The sequence below is a fragment of the Bubalus kerabau genome, chromosome 7 (genome assembly GCF_029407905.1).
Source record: "Bubalus kerabau isolate K-KA32 ecotype Philippines breed swamp buffalo chromosome 7, PCC_UOA_SB_1v2, whole genome shotgun sequence".
In the NCBI taxonomy this organism is placed as follows: Eukaryota; Metazoa; Chordata; class Mammalia; order Artiodactyla; family Bovidae; genus Bubalus; species Bubalus kerabau.
In genome coordinates this window covers 103,732,331-103,752,884 of record NC_073630.1, presented here as the reverse complement: position 1 = coordinate 103,752,884, position 20,554 = coordinate 103,732,331, and the positions used below count along the sequence as shown (strand labels likewise).

The window sequence follows — 20,554 nt, the reverse complement described above, 5'->3', positions numbered from 1 at the left end:
TTCTGGGTAATTAATTTCTTCTTCAAAATGGACTTATGTATGTTCTTGATACACTCATTTATTTGTTAAGTTTCTGGATCATATTCTTTTACACAACAAACAACAGGGTTGTTTCAGCAAATTGGAGACAGAAGCTGGAGTGGCAGGTGAACCAGATGGTGTCATCTGGCCTGAAGCCAGTGCATTCCATGTGGGGTCAGGACTCTGAAGGGTTGGGCCATTCCCAGTATTACGGTGAGACATGGGAATACCAGGAGGAAAAGGGCAGTTCTGGGTTTCTACCTCCAAGTATCTGCAGTACACACACAGGTAGTTCCTGCCAAAGGGATGGCCCTTCAGGCCTAAGCTGTTTACTTGGGGCAGAAACAAAATTCCAGGCTCTCCACAAATTAGACATCCCCTTACAACATGATGCTTTCTGACACTGGGTGTTCTCTCTACTGTACTGCTGCATCAGGAAGACTGTGCTCTACTAACAGGAAACATTTGACAAAAGATGATGTATTTCTTTTTTCGGAAAGGACAAAACTGCTAATATTGTTGTTTTATGTATGTCTTCTAAAAGTCAGTACAATTTAAAAAGAGAGAAACCTAACCCAAAAGTCTGTGCTTTTACTATGTACAGTCTATTAATTCTTGAAGATGAATTAGCTGAGCACTTTCCTTTTGCTGTTCCATAGAAGCCTGCTCGATACAGAAGAGCCATAAGTTATGACAGTAAAGAATACTACATGCGACTAGCCTCCGGCAACCCAGCCATTGTGCAGGATGCCATCGTAGAGAGCTCCGAAGGAGAAGCTGCTCAGCAAGAACCAGAACATGGTGAAGACACGATTGCTAAAGTCAAAGGTCAGCAGCCTTCCTCTCTGACTTTAATTAAAAACACTTGGGAGCATTCCTTCTACTTCAATTCATATGAAAAATATTAGCAATTATAAACAGTAGGAAGACCCTCCTGGAGAAGAACATGGCTACCCACTCCAGTATTCTTGCCTGGAGAATTCCATGGACAGAGAAGCTTGTCAGGTTATAGTCCATGGGGTCACAAAGAGTTGGATATGACTGAGCGACTATTTATATATTATAAACAGTAGGGCCAAACTTAAAAGTATCTATGCATATTTTAGTGTATCAGCCTTCTTAAAGATGGATTTCTATATCAAAACTAAAGAGACTGGCTCTTCTTTATAGCCTATAGATGAATGTCATGTACCCATTGGCTTGATTTTTTTTTTTTTTTTTTTCACTGTATCTGGCAGAATTGTCTGTGGTACCTGATATTTTAAGTTAAGGCCCTAATAACTAAGTGAATATTTATAAGATTAAAACAACCATTAAATGTGTCATTAGTGCATGTTAGCCAACAGTAAGAAATAATGATCTTTTCTCCTATGAGCTAAAACATATTATTGCAAATCTATACTTTGTGAGCCTAGTAAGACCTGCATATGATCAAGGATTGGACTAAAATGGACATGGGCTTTTTGATTCTGGACATCTGTATATGTGTGCCCTCTGCCCTCCTCCACAGCTTCTCTGTGAGCTGGACCTTCCCAATTTTGTCCTAAGATACTGATCCAACTGTCCTCCTGAAGCCTTCTCGTTCAGCTCCCCGGGCTCCAGTGGCGCTGTAGTCATATCTTTTACAGCAATTTCAGTGATTTTATGTTTTCCTAAAGTATCAGTTTCTCAGAGGCAGAGATTATTTCTCTCATCCCTTTATAGATTTTGGCGCATGTGTAGCACACAGTGGGGACTCAGTTGATGTTGAAAAAGTAAAATCAATCCATTGTTATTTTTTAAGCCTCTGAAATAATCATAAATTGTAAAGTCTTGGTATAGTCTATAGATAAAGCCCTGGAATGTGGATTAAAAGTGTAAGTTAAAACTTATTTGCAGATCTCATTGATAAAAATCTAATAGTATATGGCCATGTCAACGTAAAGCATTTATCTATAGTTGTGGTCAGCTTCTCCTATCATACCTGTTTTCTCTCATGATGACTATGAATTACTAAATATTTCATAAGTGACCTAATATTTTTGTAGAATCCTTGAAATTTTTAGTAGTTAAACAGAGTTTTTAGCCTTCTTATTTCTTGACACTGCATCAGCAAAGTCATTGATATCAGTTCAAAGCTGTGTTTAATGGCTATAACCAAGGTATATAATTCACAGAGTTTGTGGTGATGTGTTTGGGTCATTGGCATTTAGCTTTCTTAGCCTCAGTTTTCCTAATTCCTAATTAAACTAAAACCACAAATATTGGTGTCATCACTGATGTGCTAGATGTTATGATAGATATGGAATTGGAGGTCTTGATTCATCAAACTATAAATAAAGCAGCTGGCAGTTTTTCCCCTGCTGGATGTCCTCAGCAAGACTTGCTCTTTCTTGCTTATTTATTGTGTGTGCATGCTAAGTCACTTCAGTCGTGTCCGACTCTTTGCAACCCCATGGACTGTAGTTGCCAGGCTCCTCTGTCCATGGAATTCTCCAGGCAAGAATACTGGAGTGGGTTGCCATTTCCTTCTCCAGCTTATTTATTGTAGTCTTTGCTATGTGAAAATAAGGTTCTTCCCAAGACAAACCAGAACCTCTGATAACTTGGGTTCAAAGGGTAGGATTCTAGCAGATATGTTTTTCCAAAATTCTTAGAGCAACTGTAGTAGATAGATGTGACATTACTTTTGAGGAAACAAACTAAAGAATATTAAATGTGAGATTTAGAGATTTAGAGTCCTAGAGCCTGTTTGTTTCCTATACTTTGGGATATTGGTGGTTACCTTCATCCTCAGATTTTAATTTCACCTCCTGTGATTATCAATAAAATTATCAAAATGTAGGCAGTAAAATGTTAACTTATTGGGCAAATTAAAGTATCCAGCTCTATATCAAAAAGAATTGTGTTCTTACTCTTTATGATCTGTTGAGTTAAACAGATTCATTCATGTCTGAATGACCATACTGCCACTTATAACGTGAGTCTTAAAATAGCCCTTATGGGCCCTCCATGTAGGTGGGATCTCTTATAATCATGTTTATAACTTGCCGTCCTTATTCTTGCTTCTGATAATGACTGACCATTTATTGATGGTATCCCCTCAGTAGAACCCACGCGTTAGCATCACCCCTGTTACCATTCACTCTGCTAATCTCTCTGTTTATCATCATCGGCATCTGACACTTGCTGAGAGTTTACTATTTATCATGTATGATCCTAAGCGCTTGATCAGAATTACCTCATTTAGTTCTCCAGCAGTCCTCCAGGTATCCAGTAGAGATGATATTTTTGTCGTTTTTTTATAAATGAGAACCCTTTGAGATTCAGAGAGGGCAGATAATACTCCCAGGTCATACAACTGTTTAATACCAGATCTGTGCTGAGTGGGGTGGTTTTTTGGGGTTTTTTTTTTTTGTTTTTTTTTTTTTGGCGGGGGGAGGCGGGCGGTGATTGGTAATTTTTATTTGTTTTGGTTTTGGGGTTTTTTTGTGGTCGTGGTGGTGATTTTTTGGTCAGCACTGGGTTTTCATTGCAACACACAGGCTGTTTGTTGCAGAGAGTTTCTCTAGTTGTAGCTCATGGGCTCTAGAGCAGTTGGGCTCAGTAGCTGCAGTACATGGGCTCTCTAATTGCAGCTCATGGTATTAGTTACTCTGGTATTAGTTACCCAGCATTTAGGATCTTAGTTCCCTGCCCAAGGGATCGAACCCATGTCCTCTGCATTTGAAGGCGGATTCTTAACCACTGGACCACCAGGGAAGTCCCTAGAGCCTGTGCTATTGGCCACTGAAGTGTGTGCATGCCTTCCTGAATTCTCTCAAATTGTACAGGAAGGACTCCTTGAGACTAAACCACTCCCCAGTGGCCCCCGTGAGACCACATGGCCCCCTTGGCTCTTGTCCTGCAGGACTGGTCAAGCCACCTCTCAAACGGTCTCGGTCAGCACCAGACGGAGGCGATGAGGAGACACAGGAGCAGCTACAGGACCAGACAGCCGAGGGCAGCTCAATAGAAGAGGAGGAGAAAACAGACAACGCCACCCTGCTGCGCCTGTTGGAGGAGGGCGAAAAGGTGCTGGGCTTCTGGACAGGAGGGGTTGCACTGAGTGGTTTGTTTCCCTTTTACAAGACAGCTGAAGGGTATTTATCTGGCAGCCAAAGAGACATACTGCAGCCTCTGCAGTGAAATCAGTATTAAGCCCCTTCTGGGTTTAGCACTCTTCATCTGCACGACTTTCTCACCTCTCCGGATACCGACCAGCATGAAGTGGCATCAGATACAGGATTAACATTGACACCTAGTTCCCTGTCTTCTTCTGTATACCCTTTACCAGACTGCAGCTCTCCCCTTAATTCTATTTCAATCCCATGTACACAACCCGTTCAGCAATTTGGTCCTGTATTTTTCCCTACCCCTCTGTAATTGCACTAACCACTTAAGCAGCTTCAACTAACCCATCATCCCCAAGCCTTGAGCCCATCACCCCCAGCCTCATATTTCACCCCTACACTCAGCTTCACTCACAGAAGACTACTTGGCCTTCTTATGTCGCTCTCAACCTCTTATAACCTGCAACCCCTCTAGGCTTAGTTTACTGACTCTGCCGTGTAGCCTGAGCCCCTGTAGCACTTTGTACCTTGCAGTTCACTCCATCCATGATGTTGGTTCTTTAATTTGCACTTTACTCTTTGCATTCTCTGCATAAATGCCCCTGTCACTCGCATAACCTGTATCCCTGTAACCCACATTTGATACAGCTTCATTTATCTGGAGTCTTTAGTACTCAATACATAGGAACTTTTCCTTCAGGGTTTTGCCAGCCCATATGTAAATACCCTCCTCTAAGCTTTTATAAAGCCCTATGTCTTTCACTCTTTTAGACCTTAATTTTTAAAATTCTGTTCAAAGATATGTAGCCTGATTAATCTTGAATGAAAACATAAAAAGAGGGGGAAAAAAGTTGTAACTATAAAAACCCTATATCTATCACTCCCTGGAGAAGGGATTGGCAACCCACTCCAGTATTCTTGCCTGGAGAATTCCATGGACAGAGGAGCCTGGAGGGCTGTAGTCCATGGGGTCACAAAGAGTCAGACATGACTGAGCGACTAATACTTTCACTTTCTTTTTTGTCTGTCACTCATTTATTGAGTTATGATTCTTTGTTCCTGTGACTGTTTCTTCCCCTAGATAGTGAGCTCTTTGTAGGCAGTCAGTGTTTTCTTATTTCTACCCCAGTGCCTTGCACAGCTCTTAATCACCTGATACACCCTCTGTAAACCTTGAATGAAGGAGTGTCTGGTTGAATGAATAAAGGGATAAAAGAATGAAGGAATTGAACGTGTAGTATCATGTCTTTAAAGGTTGTGTTTGTCTGTTATAGTAGATTGTGGTATAACCCTTGAAATATTACTCACTAAGAAATAGTAATTAGAAATTAGAGCTTAATTTTTTTCAGATTCTGTTCAAATATATAGCCTTGAATGAAAACATTACAAAAATTGTAACTATAAAAGTACAGTAGGTCTGAAGGAAGGAAGCACATGATAAGTGTCTGGGAGCTTCGGAATGTTCTGTGTCTTGTTCTGGATGCTGGTTGCATCATATTTTAAGCATTTGAAAATTCTTTAAGGTATGCACTTAGGAAATAACATTTTCTCTGTGTCTATTTTACTTAAAATAGAATTATTTTAGAAGTATGTGAAGTTTTTTCACTGTAACATTCTAAATTTTTATTGTAGTTCACATGTGGTGTTGAAACTTCTATTTGTCTATTTTAGAAAATTTATTTTCTGATACTGTCATGCTTTAAGCTTCTGATCTTGTGAGCACAGCCTTTGCTCTAATTGCCTTAAGCTTGAATAGTGCAGGAAGTGCATTCAGACTGACATTCATTTGACAGTTGTTTGACTCTGATTCAGTTGCTGATTTTTTTTCCTTGACTCATGTTAAACTAAGAATAAGCAAGAAGGAATTTTTGCTAAGAACTAGATCCTGCCTGTTGGAAAGAAAACAATGGTAACATTGAGGGCTTTAGCAAGTCCGTCCTTCTATGAGGAAAATACAGCTTCTGCCAAGTTTGGCTTTTTACAATGGCACCACAGTCTGCCAGGCAGGCGGAATCCAGTGGGGAGCGAACAGAGACAAATTCCAGAGGCTGTTTTGGAAGAAGAGGAAAGTAAGCTGTGTGGAAGAGAAGACAGCCAGCAGTTGCTAACATGATTCTATATATTCTCTCACTCTTACAACCCGCCACTGAAGTATATTTGAAATTTACTTGAAGATACAGAAGCCCAGAGACATGAAGAAATCTGACCAAATCTCTAGTTAAATGACAAAACTAGAATGTCAACTCGGGCACATCAGGCTCTGCATGCCTTTCCCACTCTGTGCGTCCTGCCTGGCCAAGGGCTCAGTCAGAAGCTCCCCACATGTGTGCCTCAGTTCCCCTTCCTGCAAAGTTTCTGTCTATCTCCCTCCTCTTCTAACTTGTTCACTGACTCTGGAACCTTGTACACATGTGTCTGGCAGAGTTAGTACTCAGTGAATACTGGGATAAGTGGATTGAGTGGATGGATGTGAATAGAAGGTTGTTTCCTTTTACTGAAGTCAAACTGCAACTCAAGACTGCAATCTTAGCTCTTCTGTTTATTATGTTTGCACTCAGATTAATATGCTTAGCTCAGGGGGTGCCATCACACAGTAACATCTTGGTAAAATTTTGTTTGCCCATTAAATCCATGTTTAAAAACATTTTGCTTCCTTTGTATTTTTTTTTAAATAAATTAGTTGATTTTTTAAAAACTATACTAATGAATGTTTCTGGTTTTCTTAATAGATCCAGCACATGTACCGCTGTGCTCGAGTCCAGGGCCTTGATACCAGTGAGGGGCTACTCCTCTTTGGTAAAGAGCATTTCTATGTGATTGATGGATTTACAATGACAGCAACCAGAGAAATAAGAGATATTGAAACCTTACCTCCGAAGTAAGTAAATGAATGAAGAGACACAAAGTATAGCTGTCTTTAGCAAACAAGATACCTACATAGTTTGTTTTTTTTTTTTAATGAAAAGTTATGTTTTAAGTAATGTTATCTCTCAGTTTGTATGCATCTGTCATTACATGTTCACAAGAGTAATATTTCAAAGCTATAAGGGACAAATTTGCCTTATTTATCAAAATGAAAACTACATAAAATTTATTGCTATGCATTAATAGCATTAGATATAATACAAGTTCCTGATATTGTCATCTGTATATTTATAAAGTTATTCTGAATGTGTAGAGTGTTCTTTTTTCAAATCTCAGTGCAAACACAGTTATAGCAAAAACACAGGCAGCTGTACAAAACTCCAACAAAGGTAAGCATGCCCATGTCCTCTGAGTACCCTAGAAGCAGTGTGACCTATGCACAGGCAGGAATTAACTGGCTGAGTTGATCCAGCTTCCTTTTCTTCTGCCAGTCCCGTGATAGACATGATACTGGGTAATGGAAAACCCAGAGGCAGACAAAACAAGAAGGAAGATAAAAAGCTAAAGACTTAGAAAATCAACATGCTCTTCTCTTCCTCTTACATTTTGAACACCTAATGTACATAGTGAATGTGGACACCTTCATCTTATTCTGACACATGGTCATCTTCATTCCTAGGAGATAATTTCACATTATCATTTTTAGCAGCCATCAGGGCCACATGATGACTTTTATGGGCCTCCTCTTGCATATAAAATTATTTAAAGTGATGTTTTCTGATTGTGTTGGTTTAAAGATGAATATATTCACTTTATATATTACCACGTTTTCTTCTACCTAAAAATTCAAGGTTTTTTCTTTTGATTTTAAAAGATATTAAAACATTTTCTTGGCCCCTTAAAGGTATATAGACCTTGACACTGTACCAGCTATGCCTGATAGATATGCCCTTTTGGCCACCTCATGTGAAGAGTTGACTCACTGGAAAAGACTCAGATGCTGGGAGGGATTGGGGGCAGGAGGAAAAGGGGACAACAGAGGAAGAGATGGCTGGATGGCATCACCGACTCGATGGACGTGAGTTGGAGTGAACTCCGGGAGTTGGTGATAGACAAAGTTATATTCACCAAAGGGGATTTATAGTATCCCTTCAGTTTAGTCACTCAGTCGTGTCTAACTCTGCACTCCCATGAACCACAGCATGCCAGGCCTCCCTGTCCATCACCAACTCCCGGAGTTTATCCAAACTCATGTCCATTGAGTTGGTGATGTCATCCAACCATCTCGTCCTTTGTCGTCCCCTTCTCCTCCTGCCCTCAATCTTTCCCAACATCAGGGTCTTTTCCAATGAGTCAGCTCTTCGCATCAGGTGGCCAAAGTATTGGAGTTTCAGCCTCAGCATCAGTCCTTCCAATGAACACCCAGGACTGATCTTCTTTAAGATGGACTGGTTGGATCTCCTTGCAGTCCACGGGACTCTCGAGTCTTCTCCAACACCACAGTTCAAAAGCATCAATTCTTCGGAGCTCAACTTTCTTTATAGTCCAACTCGCACATCCATACATGACTACTGGAAAAACCATAGCCTTGACTAGACGGACCTTTGTTGATAATGTATACTGAGTTGCTAACAAATTACTCTCTTAAAAGGTTTTTTCTTTAACTAAATATTCAGGTATATTGTGTCCTGCTTCTTTTCACATGTTGAAAATAGCACCCCCGATTGTTGAACTAGTGAGTTTACCTCTTGCTTTGTTTCTGTTGCCTCCTTTTTCCGGGCCGCCTCTAGTATGCATGAGCCGATTATCCCTAGAGGAGCCAGGCAAGGCCCCAGTCAGCTCAAGAGAACGTGCAGTATCTTTGCATATGAAGATATCAAGGAAGTGCATAAACGGAGATATCTCCTGCAGGTTGGTTGATTTAGTAGAAATAAACATTTTGTCATGTTCCTTTATTTAGAGGATGTATACATGATAGGCGCCACCTTGTTGCTTAGAGTTTTGGATTTGGTTGTATATAGACAAGCTCGTGTCACATGTGGCATAGCTTTATAATACATCCCTTTAGCATCCTAAAACTTTGAGTGTTATCTTTGTTATCCATCTTTCCCTATAGTTATCCAGATTTATATTTGTTGCATAAAAATTACATTCACTATAAATGTACAGAATTATAATTTTGTAGTAAGGATTTTAGAAACAAATGGAGCAGAACAAATTCCATCTGTTTTTGTAATTTAATCTGCTAGGAATTCATGACTCAAAAAATGTTTTCCAGTCATCAGATTAACTGCTTCAATATTAGGGAAACTCATAGTGGAAAAGTTAATATGTAACCTTACTTGCATTTTTTCTTCATGTCTTTCCCTCTGATCTTTTCAGCCTATCGCTGTGGAAGTTTTCTCTGGAGATGGACGAAACTACCTCCTTGCTTTTCAGAAAGGAATCAGAAACAAAGTTTATCAAAGGTATAGATTATTACGAATACTTCATAATGCTGTATTGTGGGAAGCAATGGGAGGTGTAAAGCATTACAAGTTCAGCTCATTTTTTAAAAATCAATTAAATACTTGAATTAACTTCTTTGAAGAAAATGTTTCATTTTTGCCAGCCTCTTGAAACGTGCTTCTTCTGATGCTCTTCTATTTTGAAAGAACGTTTTTTTTCCTTCTGGTAACTTACAGTGCTGCTGCTGCTAAGTCACTTCAGTCGTGTCCGACTCTGTGCGACCCCAGAGACGGCAGCCCACCAGGCTCCCCCGTCCCTGGGGTTCTTCAGGCAAGAACACTGGAGTGGGTTGTCATTTCCTTCTCCAAACTTACACTAGACTTCATCAAAATATCTCTAAGTATAAAGGAATGATGAAACTATAGCTTAAAAAATAATACTTTAGGTTCAGAATAGGCTTTGTTCATATTTACCAAAAAGAAGGCAGTGCCATACCTTGCTATTGAATGCAGAGCCTGAATTTCCTTAGAATTTATATTCTTGTGGGACTTTTCTGACTTTGGAAGGTAAGTTGGATACCTTCATCCTTGAAAAAGTAGCTCAACCAAATAAAGCAGTTGACTTAATCTGACCATATTTCATTTTTGGTAAACTGTGTTTACCTAGAAGAAAAATAGTATATGCTCGTGTGCTTGAAAGTTCTGCTGGATGTGTGAATAATAACGCTTTTATGAACTGATGGTAGGTAATAAGAGAGCCCTTATTCTTTGAAGAGTAGTATGCATGCATGCATGCTAAGTTACTTCAGTTGTGTCTGCTCTTTGCAACCCAGCCCGTCAGGCTCCTCTGTCCATGGGATTCTCCAGGCAAGAATACTGGAGTGGGTTACCATGCCTTCCTCCAGGGGATCTTCCCGACCTAGGGATGGAATCCGAGTCTCTTCTATCTTCTGCAGTGGCAGATGGGTTACTTAACCACTAGCACCACCTGGGAAGTCCAGAGAGTAATATAAATCCTGGCAATCCCTCTATTAGGGAAGTTGTGTGTTTCCAATGAGGAGTGACTAATACCAAGCAACACTGTTTATCACTGCAGTACAGCAATACTACCTGTGAGCATGAGAGAAATGAGGGAGGTTCTGCAGAAAAAGTTCCCATGGATGTTGCCTGGGACGAACTAAGTAAACGATTGAAATGTTAGTTGCCTGTCTTATTAATTTCTAAGGGTGGTATCGTTTTCAACATGGGTAAATTATCTGCTCTTCCCAACTAGAAGCTGTTACAAGGAGATGAGTTTGTCTTGAGCTGAGAGATTTCTGTGTATGTGCCAAGTTCAAGGTCCACATTGATTCCAAGGATTTTCCCACAATTCTTGGTTGCCCTTAAAAAATATATGTTGACATTAGGAGCTACTCTGAAAATAATCATGACAGTGTCACACAAAGGTTTTCCTCGTGTACGTGTTCTCATTTGTCGGTGGCGTCTCTGTGCTGTCGTTTGTTTAGCTGTTAGCACCGCTTGCTGTCCTGTGAGTGTTTAGCTTCAGTCACTCTTTAGGACATTGTTAAGTTGACTCAATTCCTGTGAATCAGTGTGTCAAGTAATGCGGCAACATACGTAAAACTCTGAAATGTCAGGTTTTGCTGTGGATCTTTACGTTGGCTTTAGAAGCCATCATCTTACCTTTATTTGTTTATTGAGTTTCTAATTATTGAGTATTGTTTATTTGAGTATTCTAATTATTGTATATTCCCTTTGCCTGCCATTTACTGAGGAGTCGAGGGGGTGATGGTAAATGCAGCAGTTAAGCTCTAAATGAGTCATTCTTTCTTACGCTCCCATTAGATCCTGACTGACACGTCATTTCCGATTTTATGCTATTTTTAAATCTTCCAGGTTTTTGGCTGTAGTGCCATCTCTCACTGACAGTTCAGAGTCTGTGTCTGGGCAGCGGCCGAACACCAGTGTGGAGCAGGGGTAGGTCATGTGCCTCTTGCATGTTATAGTTTAATACTGAAATTGCATCATTTACATCTGGACAGTATTATTTAATATTTTAATGAATATCCCTGCACCCCAACCCCCAGTGGTTTGTAGAACTATTTTACAATACTGAAAATTAGAAATAAGAGAATATATGCATGATCGCTCATGTCAAACCAGTGTCAGATGTCTCACATGTTGATCATTTTCCTTTAATGTTTTGAGAATATGCACAGTTGTGCCCAGTTGAGTCCGTCGTATAAATAGACACTTTTACTCTGCATCTTCTATTCATATTATATATAAATATTTCCTCTTGTTTTTTAAAAATTCTTTAGAAACTTTGCCTTTATTTACTGGCCACTCATCATTACGTATAAGGCATTCTCTTGTTTTTAGATATTTCATCTTTATCAGGTTTCCTTGTTAAAAAACTTATACACATTTGTATTCTACTATTAGTGGATAAGTTTGCTTATCTCAATAGATACCAGCTTTCTATATTTACTTTTTAATTTTTACTGATTAACTTAATCAGTTAATTAATTTAATTTTTTGAATGATTTGTTTCTAAATATATATTTCCTTTTGTATTAGTAGCCCTTTATAATCCATTGGAAAAGAAGCAGTGCTTTGGGGCTACAAATTAATTATTACAGGATGCAGGAAAATGTCTTAAAACTTTATTGGACATGCTGTAAATTTGTAAATAAAATGTGATACCAGTTTGTTTGTATCTATACATATTAAATTTGTGTATTTCTCTTTAAATTATTGTTTTTATTTTTCTTTAGCTGACATTTAATACAGATACTGCATGTATGCTTTTGTTAACTTCAGCAACATGTTCTGTTCCTAATCATTTGTGTTGTTGTTAAGATAAATACAGGAAGCAAAAGGCTCTCATGAAGCATATTTAGCCTTTTTTCTACTTGTAAGCAACTTACTAGTACTTTTGCCTGCCTAGATAATCTCCAACTTGCTATTTCATTGTTCTGTGCTGAGTTGGCACTTCTTAAAGAACTGTTCAAAGCTCAAAGGCAAGAAGCAGAAATTCATTTCCAACTTTAATCTCCTTTTCAATTATTCCCTTTCTTACAAAGTTGAGAAATGATCACAGCTCTTTTTTCAGTGCTAAGTCGCTTCAGTTGTATCCAACTCTTTTGCGACCCCGTGAACTATAGCCCACCAGGCTCCTCTGTCCACAGGGTTCTTCAAGCAAGAATACTGGAGTAGGTTGACATGACCTCCTCCAGGGCATCTTCCCAACCCAGGGACTGAACCCAAGTCTCTTCTGTCTCCTGCATTGATTGGCAGGCACGTTCTTTACTACTAGCGCTACCTAGTAGCCTTTGCATTCGGTTTACCTGAAACGAAGAATTTTTCTGGAAGTGAAAAGTGGTATCTGTACTCTTGAGCTAGAAATGTTTATGAACTAAGGTTTACACCTCACTTAATTTCCTTTCAGATGATAAAATATATGGTTAAGTGCTTTACTACTCATTCTGTGATCAATTCACAAACTTCAGATTATTAATTATCCATGTTACAAAGCTGTTAAACCTTTAGGGTTTTATAGCATTCTAGAAAAGTCTGCTATAGAAAATAGTCCATAATTTTGTAAACAGCCATGACTTTGCTGTCATAAAATATTTATATTTTCATTCACTTTTTAAACATCTCTTTTAGGAATGATGTTTACCTACTGGGGACAAAATATTGTTTGCTATATCGCTTATTCCAATTGAATCTCTTTAAATCAATTTCAGTTCAGTTCAGTTCAGTCGCTCAGTTGTGTCCGACTCTTTGCGACCCCATGAATCACAGCACACCAGGCCTCCCTGTCCATCACCAACTCCCAGAGTTTACCCAAACTCATGTGCATCGAGTCAGTGATGCCATCCAGCCATCTCATCCTCTGTTGTCCCCTTCTCCTCTTGCCCCCAATCCCTCGCAGCATCAGGGTCTTTTCCAATGAGTCAACTCTTCGCATGAGGTGGCCAAAGTATTGGAGTTTCAGCCTTTGCATCAGTCCTTCCAATGAACACCCAGGACTGGTCTCCTTTAGGATGGACTGGTTGGATCTCCTTGTAGTCCAAGGGACTCTCAAGAGTCTTCTCCAACACCACAGTTCAAAAGCATCAATTTTTCGGCACTCAGCTTTCTTCACAGTCCAACTCTCACATCCATACATGACTACTGGAAAAACCATAGCCTTTACTAGACAGACCTTTGTTGGCAAAGTAATATCTCTGCTTTTGAATATGCTGTCTAGATTGGTCATAACTTCCCTTCCAAGGAGTAAGCGTCTTTTAATTTCATGGCTACAATCAACCATCTGCAGTAATTTGGGAGCCCAAAAAAATAAAGTCTGACACTGTTTCCACTGTTTCCCCATCTATTTGCCATAAAGTGATGGGACCAGATGCCATGATCTTAGTTTTCTGAATGTTGAGCTTTAAGCCAACCTTTTCACTCTCCTCTTTCACTTTCATCAAGAGGCTTTTTAGTTCCTCTTCACTTTCTGCCATAAGAGTGTTGTCATCTGCATGTCTGAGGTTATTGATATTTCTCCCAGCAATCTTGATTCCAGCTTGTGCTTCCTCCAGCCCCGCGTTTCTCATGATGTACTCTGCATATAAGTTAAATAAGCAGGGGGACAATATACAGCCTTGACATACTCCTTTTCCTATTTGGAACCAGTCTGTTGTTCCACGTCCAGTTCTAACTGTTGCTTCCTGACCTGCATATAGGTTTCTCAAGAGGCAGGTCAGGTAGTCTGGTATTCCCTTCTCTTTCAGAATTTTCTATGGTTTATTGTGAAAAATAAACAATAAATCAATTTACATAGGAATTATTGTAAAAGGTTGAAAGTTGAACTAGATGAGTGTTTGTTTCAAATTCATTTGCTATGATCCACAGTAAAAAATATACACTACATTGCATTCCAAGTAACAGGAACTTGCTTAAAATTCTGAAAATAGTTTCCCTTACTATGTGTAGTGCCTTCCAATGTTCTGTTCTTTATTTTTCTTCAATTCAATTCTGTTATTTCATATTTCAAAATGCTGACCATAACCTACTAAACCGATTTCATGACCCACCAGTAGGTTGTCCTCCATAGTTTGAAAAATTTATGGATCTGTTGACTTAAAATTTTCAGCTTTGTAATTACTTTGATTTAAAATTATTATGTTGCTAAAACAGTATGTTGCCTACAATTCATTTAATTATTTATCATTTGTAGATCTGGGTTGCTTAGTACTCTGGTTGGAGAAAAGTCTGTGACTCAGAGATGGGAGGTAAGTTCAGTGAAAATGTAAGCATCCTTCATAATTTGTAGTCAGAAGGGATAAGTCATTCAGTTAAAAGCACTTTAATAATTTATAAAATATATACCATAGACAAAAAAGTTTTCTTTTTGTTCTTTTTAGAAAAAAACTGTTTTGTTATTCTGAAATCTGTAAGAAACTATCCTTTGCCTCATTTTGCATATAAATTTTTAAAAGCAAACATAGTGGAAATAATTGATCGCTTTAAAGTGAATCTTTATTTATCTTTCCGAAGAGAGGTGAAATCAGCAACTTTCAGTATTTGATGCACTTGAACACTTTGGCTGGAAGATCGTATAATGACCTCATGCAATATCCTGTCTTCCCCTGGATCCTTGCAGATTATGACTCAGAGGTAAATGTCACATCATTTCTGTGAAATTGGAACACATTGTCAAAAGTAATTAAACGATGCTGCAGTGGCTTAAGTGATTCATATGCATTATAGTTTTCAGTTCTCAACAGGAACTTATTCCCAAGAAGATGAGACGAGCTTTAGCTTCAGTTCAGTCGCTCAGTCGTGTCCGACTCTTTGCAACCCCATGAATCGCAGCATGCCAGGCCTCCCCGTCCATCACAAACTCCCGGAGTTCACTCAGACTCACGTCCATCGAGTCAGTGATGCCATCCAGCCATCTCATCCTCTGGCGTCCTCTTCTCCTCCTGCCCCCAATCCCTCCCTGCATCAGAGTCTTTTCTAATGAGTCAGCTCCTCGCATGAGGTGGCCAAAGTACTGGAGTTTCAGCTTCAGCATCATTCCCTCCAAAGAAATCCCAGGGCTGATCTCCTTCAGAATGGACTGGTTGGATCTCCTTGCAGTCCAAGGGACTCTCAAGAGTCTTCTCCAACAGCACAGTTCAAAAGCATCAATTCTTTGGTGCTCAGCCTTCTTCACAGTCCAACTCTCACATCCATACATGACCACAGGAAAAACCATAGCCTTGACTAGATGAACCTTTGTTGGCAAAGTAATGTCTCTGCTTTTGACTAGGTTGTTCATAACCTTCCTTCCAAGGAGTAAGCGTCTTTTAATTTCATGGCTGCAATCACCATCTGCAGTGATTTTGGAGCCCCAAAAAATAAAGTCTGACACTGTTTCCACTGTTTCCCCATCTATTTCCCATGAAGTGATGGGACCGGATGCCATGATCTTCGTTTTCTGAATGTTGAGCTTTAAGCCAACTTTTTCACTCTCCACTTTCACCTTCATCAGGAGGCTTTTTAGTTCCTCTTCACTTTCTGCGATAAGGGTGGTGTCATCTGCGTATCTGAGGTTATTGATATTTCTCCCGGCAATCTTGATTCCAGCTTGTGTTTCTTCCAGTCCAGCGTTTCTCATGATGTACTCTGCATGGAAGTTAAATAAGCAGGGTGACAATATACAGCCTTGATGTACTCCTTTTCCTATTTGGAACCAGTCTGTTGTTCCATGTCCAGTTCTAACTGTTGTTTCCTGACCTGCATACAGATTTCTCAAGAGGCAGGTCAGGTGGTCTGGTCTTCCCATCTCCTTCAGAATTTTCCACAGTTTATTGTGATCCCCACAGTCAAAGGCTTTGGCATAGTCAATAAAACAGAAATAGATGCTTTTCTGGAACTCTCTTGCTTTTTCCATGATTCAGCAGATGTTGGCAATTTGTTCTCTGGTTCCTCTGCCTTTTCTAAAACCAGCTTGAACATCAGGAAGTTCACGGTTCACATATTGCTAAAGCCTGGCTTGGAGAATTTTGAGCATTACTTTACTAGCATGTGAGATGAGTGCAATTGTGTGATAGTTTGAGCATTCTTTGGCATTGCCTTTCTTTGGGATTGGAATGAAAACTGACCTTTTCCAGTCCTGTGGCCACTGCTGAGTTTTCCAAATTTGCTGGCATATTGAGTGCAGCACTTTCACAGCATCATCTTTTAGGATTTGAAATAGCTCAACTGGAATTCCAGTTGAGCTTTAGCTTAGGCTTGGACAAAGTTTGGATGCTTGGCCAACTTCTTGGATTCATGGTAATCCATTCAGTCTCCTAAGTGCCAATAAATTTGGATCCACTGGAGGAGGTCACTGTCTTCTACACTGCAGCCAGTTTCAGAAATAAATCTAATTGAGTCATCTCTCCATTTAGAAAAGTATTGTATAAATCATCATCACAATTTGAACATAATTTCATTTATTTGTTTATTTTTGGCTGAGCTCCATCTTCACTGCTGCACAGCATTTCCTCTAGTTGTGGCAAGCAGGGGCTACTCTAGTTGCAGTGTGCGGGCTTCTCATTGCCATGGCTTCTCTTGTCACGAAGCAAGGGCTCTAGGGTGCACAGGCTTCAGTGGTTGTGATGCACAGGCTTAGTTCCACCAAGGCATGTGGAATCTTCCCAGAGCAGAGATTGAACCCATGTCTCCTGTATTGGCAGGCAGATTCTTTACCACTGAGCCACCAGGGAAGCCCCTGGAGAGAATTTTAAAATGTCAGTACAGTACCCTTTGCAGAGTAGCTGCTAGTTAGGTACCCCTCCTGCACTCCCAGGACTGCTGTCTGCGACCACCCCGTTCTCTTTCAGCCACTCTGCCCGTGCTGCCCTCCCCGCCTGGACTTCTCCCCACGGCTGTGCCCACCTTACCTCCCGCTGCCAGGTTCCTCTGGCTAGCTGTATTTCATCCAGCAGGACATATTCACTCACACCTCCAGGGGACCTTCTGTCCTTTCTCTCTTCTTCTTTTTCCTCTGTTCCCACACCACCTTTAAGCTGTATTGTGCTGCTTTCTTTTACATGTTGTAAGCATGGTTTTTGTCTGACCTTACTTAGCTGTGAGGATGTTGAACTCAAAGACCAACTTAGGTAACTCTTAGGGCCCAATCTCTAGAGCAAGGCCTGGTACTTATATGTGCTTTACTCATCTTTGTTGAAATAATCAAACTGCAAATGAGGTGTTTTGCATATAGAATTTCAGAGGACAAATACTAACGAGTTATTTTCGTAAGTGTGGATCAGTTTCTCCTGTCCAAGACTTTTAAAATACAAGTTGGCAAAATTGGGGGGCCATGTTGTTATTCAGTCGCTGAGTCATGTCTGATTCTTTGTGGCCTCATGGACTGCAGCATTCCAGTCTTCCCTCTCCTTTACCATCTCCCAGAGTTTGCTCAAACTCACGTCCATTGAGTCAGTGATGCTAACTATCTCATCCTCTGCCATTCCCTTCTCCTTTTGCCTTCAGTCCTTCCCAGCATCAGTGTCTTTTCCAGTGAGTTGACTCTTTGTATCAGGTGGCCAGAGTATTGAAGCTTCAGCATCAGTCCTTCCAATGAATATTCAGGGTTGATTTCCTTTAAGATTAACTGGTTTGATCTCCTTGATGTTCAGGGGATTCTCAAGAGTCTTCTGCAGCACCACAGTTTGAAGGCATCAATTCGTTGGCACTCAGCCTTCTTTATTGAAGAGGGAAATGGCAACCTACTCCAGTATTCTTGCGTGGAGAATCCCATGGACAGAGGAGCCTGGTGGGCTATAGTCCACTGGGTCACAAACAGTCGGACACAACTGAAGCGACTTAGCATGCAGCCTTCTTTATGGTCTATCTCTCATATCTGTACATGAATACTGGAAAAAACCATAACTTTGACTAGACAAATCGTTGTCAGCAAAGTGATGTCTTTGCTTTTTCATATGCTGTCTAGTTTTATCATAGCATTCCTTCCAAGGAGTAAGTGTCTTTTAATTTTATGGCCTACAGTCACCATCCACAGTGATTTTGGAGCCCAAGAAAATAAAATCTGTCACTCTGTTCACTTGTTCCCCATCTGTGCCTTGAAGTGATGGGACCAGATGCCATGATCATAGTTTTTTGAATGTTGAGTTTTAAATAAAAAGAACACAAATTAGGTATCCCATGGGTACATAGTTCAAATGTCTGCTTTTAATACGCTTAGGAGGTAAATTTTGGTTTCCTTTTAAATATATGAATTAAGTCACCTAAGGATGAGCCTTTAAAATGATCTCTGGTAGACTGGAGGAATCCACCTCATTCGGGAATCACGGCCTGGTATGATGTTGTCTTTTGGAGGTGACCAAGTTAGTGAGTGCTCTAGTTTATTTCACTTCGCTTTCACCTCTAGGAAAAAAATGCTCAGAAGTGAAGCTGGGGTGAAAGAGGGGAGGAGGGGGAGAGAATAGAAGGGAGATTGGATCCTCCGGTTTGGTGGGTGACGGAGGGTAAAAAGGAAATGGAGCTTTTGTGTCCACAGTCTCCTGCCGCTCCCTTGTTAAGACTGGGAAGGGTTTTCCCTCTTATTCCTTATCACCAAACCTGGGTTCCGAGTGCCTTCTCCTGTGCAAAATAAATTTCCAAAACAGACATCTTCATACTGAACCAGTTGAACTGCCATGTGCCTCTCTGTAAAATATGGATAACCAGTAGATGCAAGGCATTATCTTGGAGTCCAGCTCTGCTGGTGTGACCCCATAGATACTAGCCCATTGACAAAGCATTGTGGCTATAGCCATTCTGTCTACAGTGGTGAAAATAGAGGGTGGATAGTAATTTTCGAATTGGGTTTCATTTTGTATTTTAGGAGGTCGATCTTACTAATCCCAAGACATTTAGAAACCTGGCCAAGCCAATGGGAGCACAGACAGATGAACGATTAGCTCAGTATAAGAAGCGATATAAAGACTGGGAAGATCCTAATGGTAAGTAACTTTCCCTGTCACGGGACTTGGTACCCACATTTCAAAAGTAAGCCATTATTTAGTGGTCTGACGCCCTTCCATCTTTCCCCAGGCTGCTTGTATATGATTACGTCTGTGTCTGTTACATATGCAAGCATACACGCAGCTATCAAAGTAGAAAAATCAGGTTTTGCGTGCTAACTGATGGCCATGCTTGGAAGGCGTTTTTTGGGTAGCTTGTCAAGTATTGGCAGAAAACTTTCTGCTTTGTCTAGGGTAGAAATTTCCCATCATAATACGCCTTTATCCCTAATCGCATTTAGGCCAGGAACTATGCTTTCCTTTATTGACTCTTTTAATATTTTTTTTTGAAGTATAGTTAATTTAGTGTTTCAGGTATACAAAAAGCGATTCAGTGTGCATGTGTATGTGTATATGTATATGTATACATACATTTTTTTCTTTTTCAGATTGTTTTCCATTATATGTTCTTTTAATTTTGTTGAGCACTTTTTACAACCCTTTTGCATTAAAAAAATACTAATTGAGTCCCTTCTAAAATAATGCAATTTACATACTCATGATTTATTGTTTAATGTTTATCATATTACCCCTTCAAATAGGCAAAACAAACAAAGGAGGAAAAAAAAATAAGCCTAATAATATTCCCTGTTTGGAATCCTTTTTTTTCCCCCTGCCAAGGAGAATGTGTAACAGAAATTGCATAATACCCATAGACATCGATTCGGAGAAATGTATACTACTGCAAAGCCAGAACCTAATAAAGAATTGCTATACATCAGTATCCTGCTTTAGTTGAAGGTAGTTTGCTAGTAAGCCACTTATATTATTATACAGTTAGCCTCAAAACATGAATTGCTGGATGTGCTCAGTCTGGGGGAAAGTCACAGAATTACAGTAAAATGGATAGTTGCCAGATACATACATGAGGGGTTTCAGTGTCATCATAAAGTTTTTATTCTACAACTGCCAGAACTGACTGTACTTCGTGTCGCGGTTATCACGTACATTAGCATTTTCAAGTCTATTGATTAACACTAATTTTATTTTTATGTTACTCTTTTGTTTTCTTTTTTACTCTCATTTTTCTTGTTTTTTAAATTTTTATTGGCGTATAGTTGCTTTACAGTGTTGATAG

General features: G+C 39.8%; 1 protein-coding gene across 8 annotated transcripts in view; it reads left to right on the top strand.

Moving 5' to 3' along the window:
- WDFY3 (WD repeat and FYVE domain containing 3) overlaps positions 1-20,554 on the top strand; it is a 285,583-nt gene that overhangs the window by 227,835 nt on the left and 37,194 nt on the right. For all 8 annotated transcript variants that reach the window (XM_055588993.1, XM_055588991.1, XM_055588987.1 and 5 more), the window contains 9 exons: positions 681-849; positions 3,911-4,074; positions 6,842-6,990; positions 8,768-8,888; positions 9,360-9,445; positions 11,321-11,401; positions 14,655-14,709; positions 14,975-15,094; positions 19,299-19,416. In XM_055588993.1, the coding sequence (XP_055444968.1) occupies positions 681-849; positions 3,911-4,074; positions 6,842-6,990; positions 8,768-8,888; positions 9,360-9,445; positions 11,321-11,401; positions 14,655-14,709; positions 14,975-15,094; positions 19,299-19,416 (1,063 nt within the window). The remainder of the gene's footprint in view (positions 1-680; positions 850-3,910; positions 4,075-6,841; positions 6,991-8,767; positions 8,889-9,359; positions 9,446-11,320; positions 11,402-14,654; positions 14,710-14,974; positions 15,095-19,298; positions 19,417-20,554) is intronic.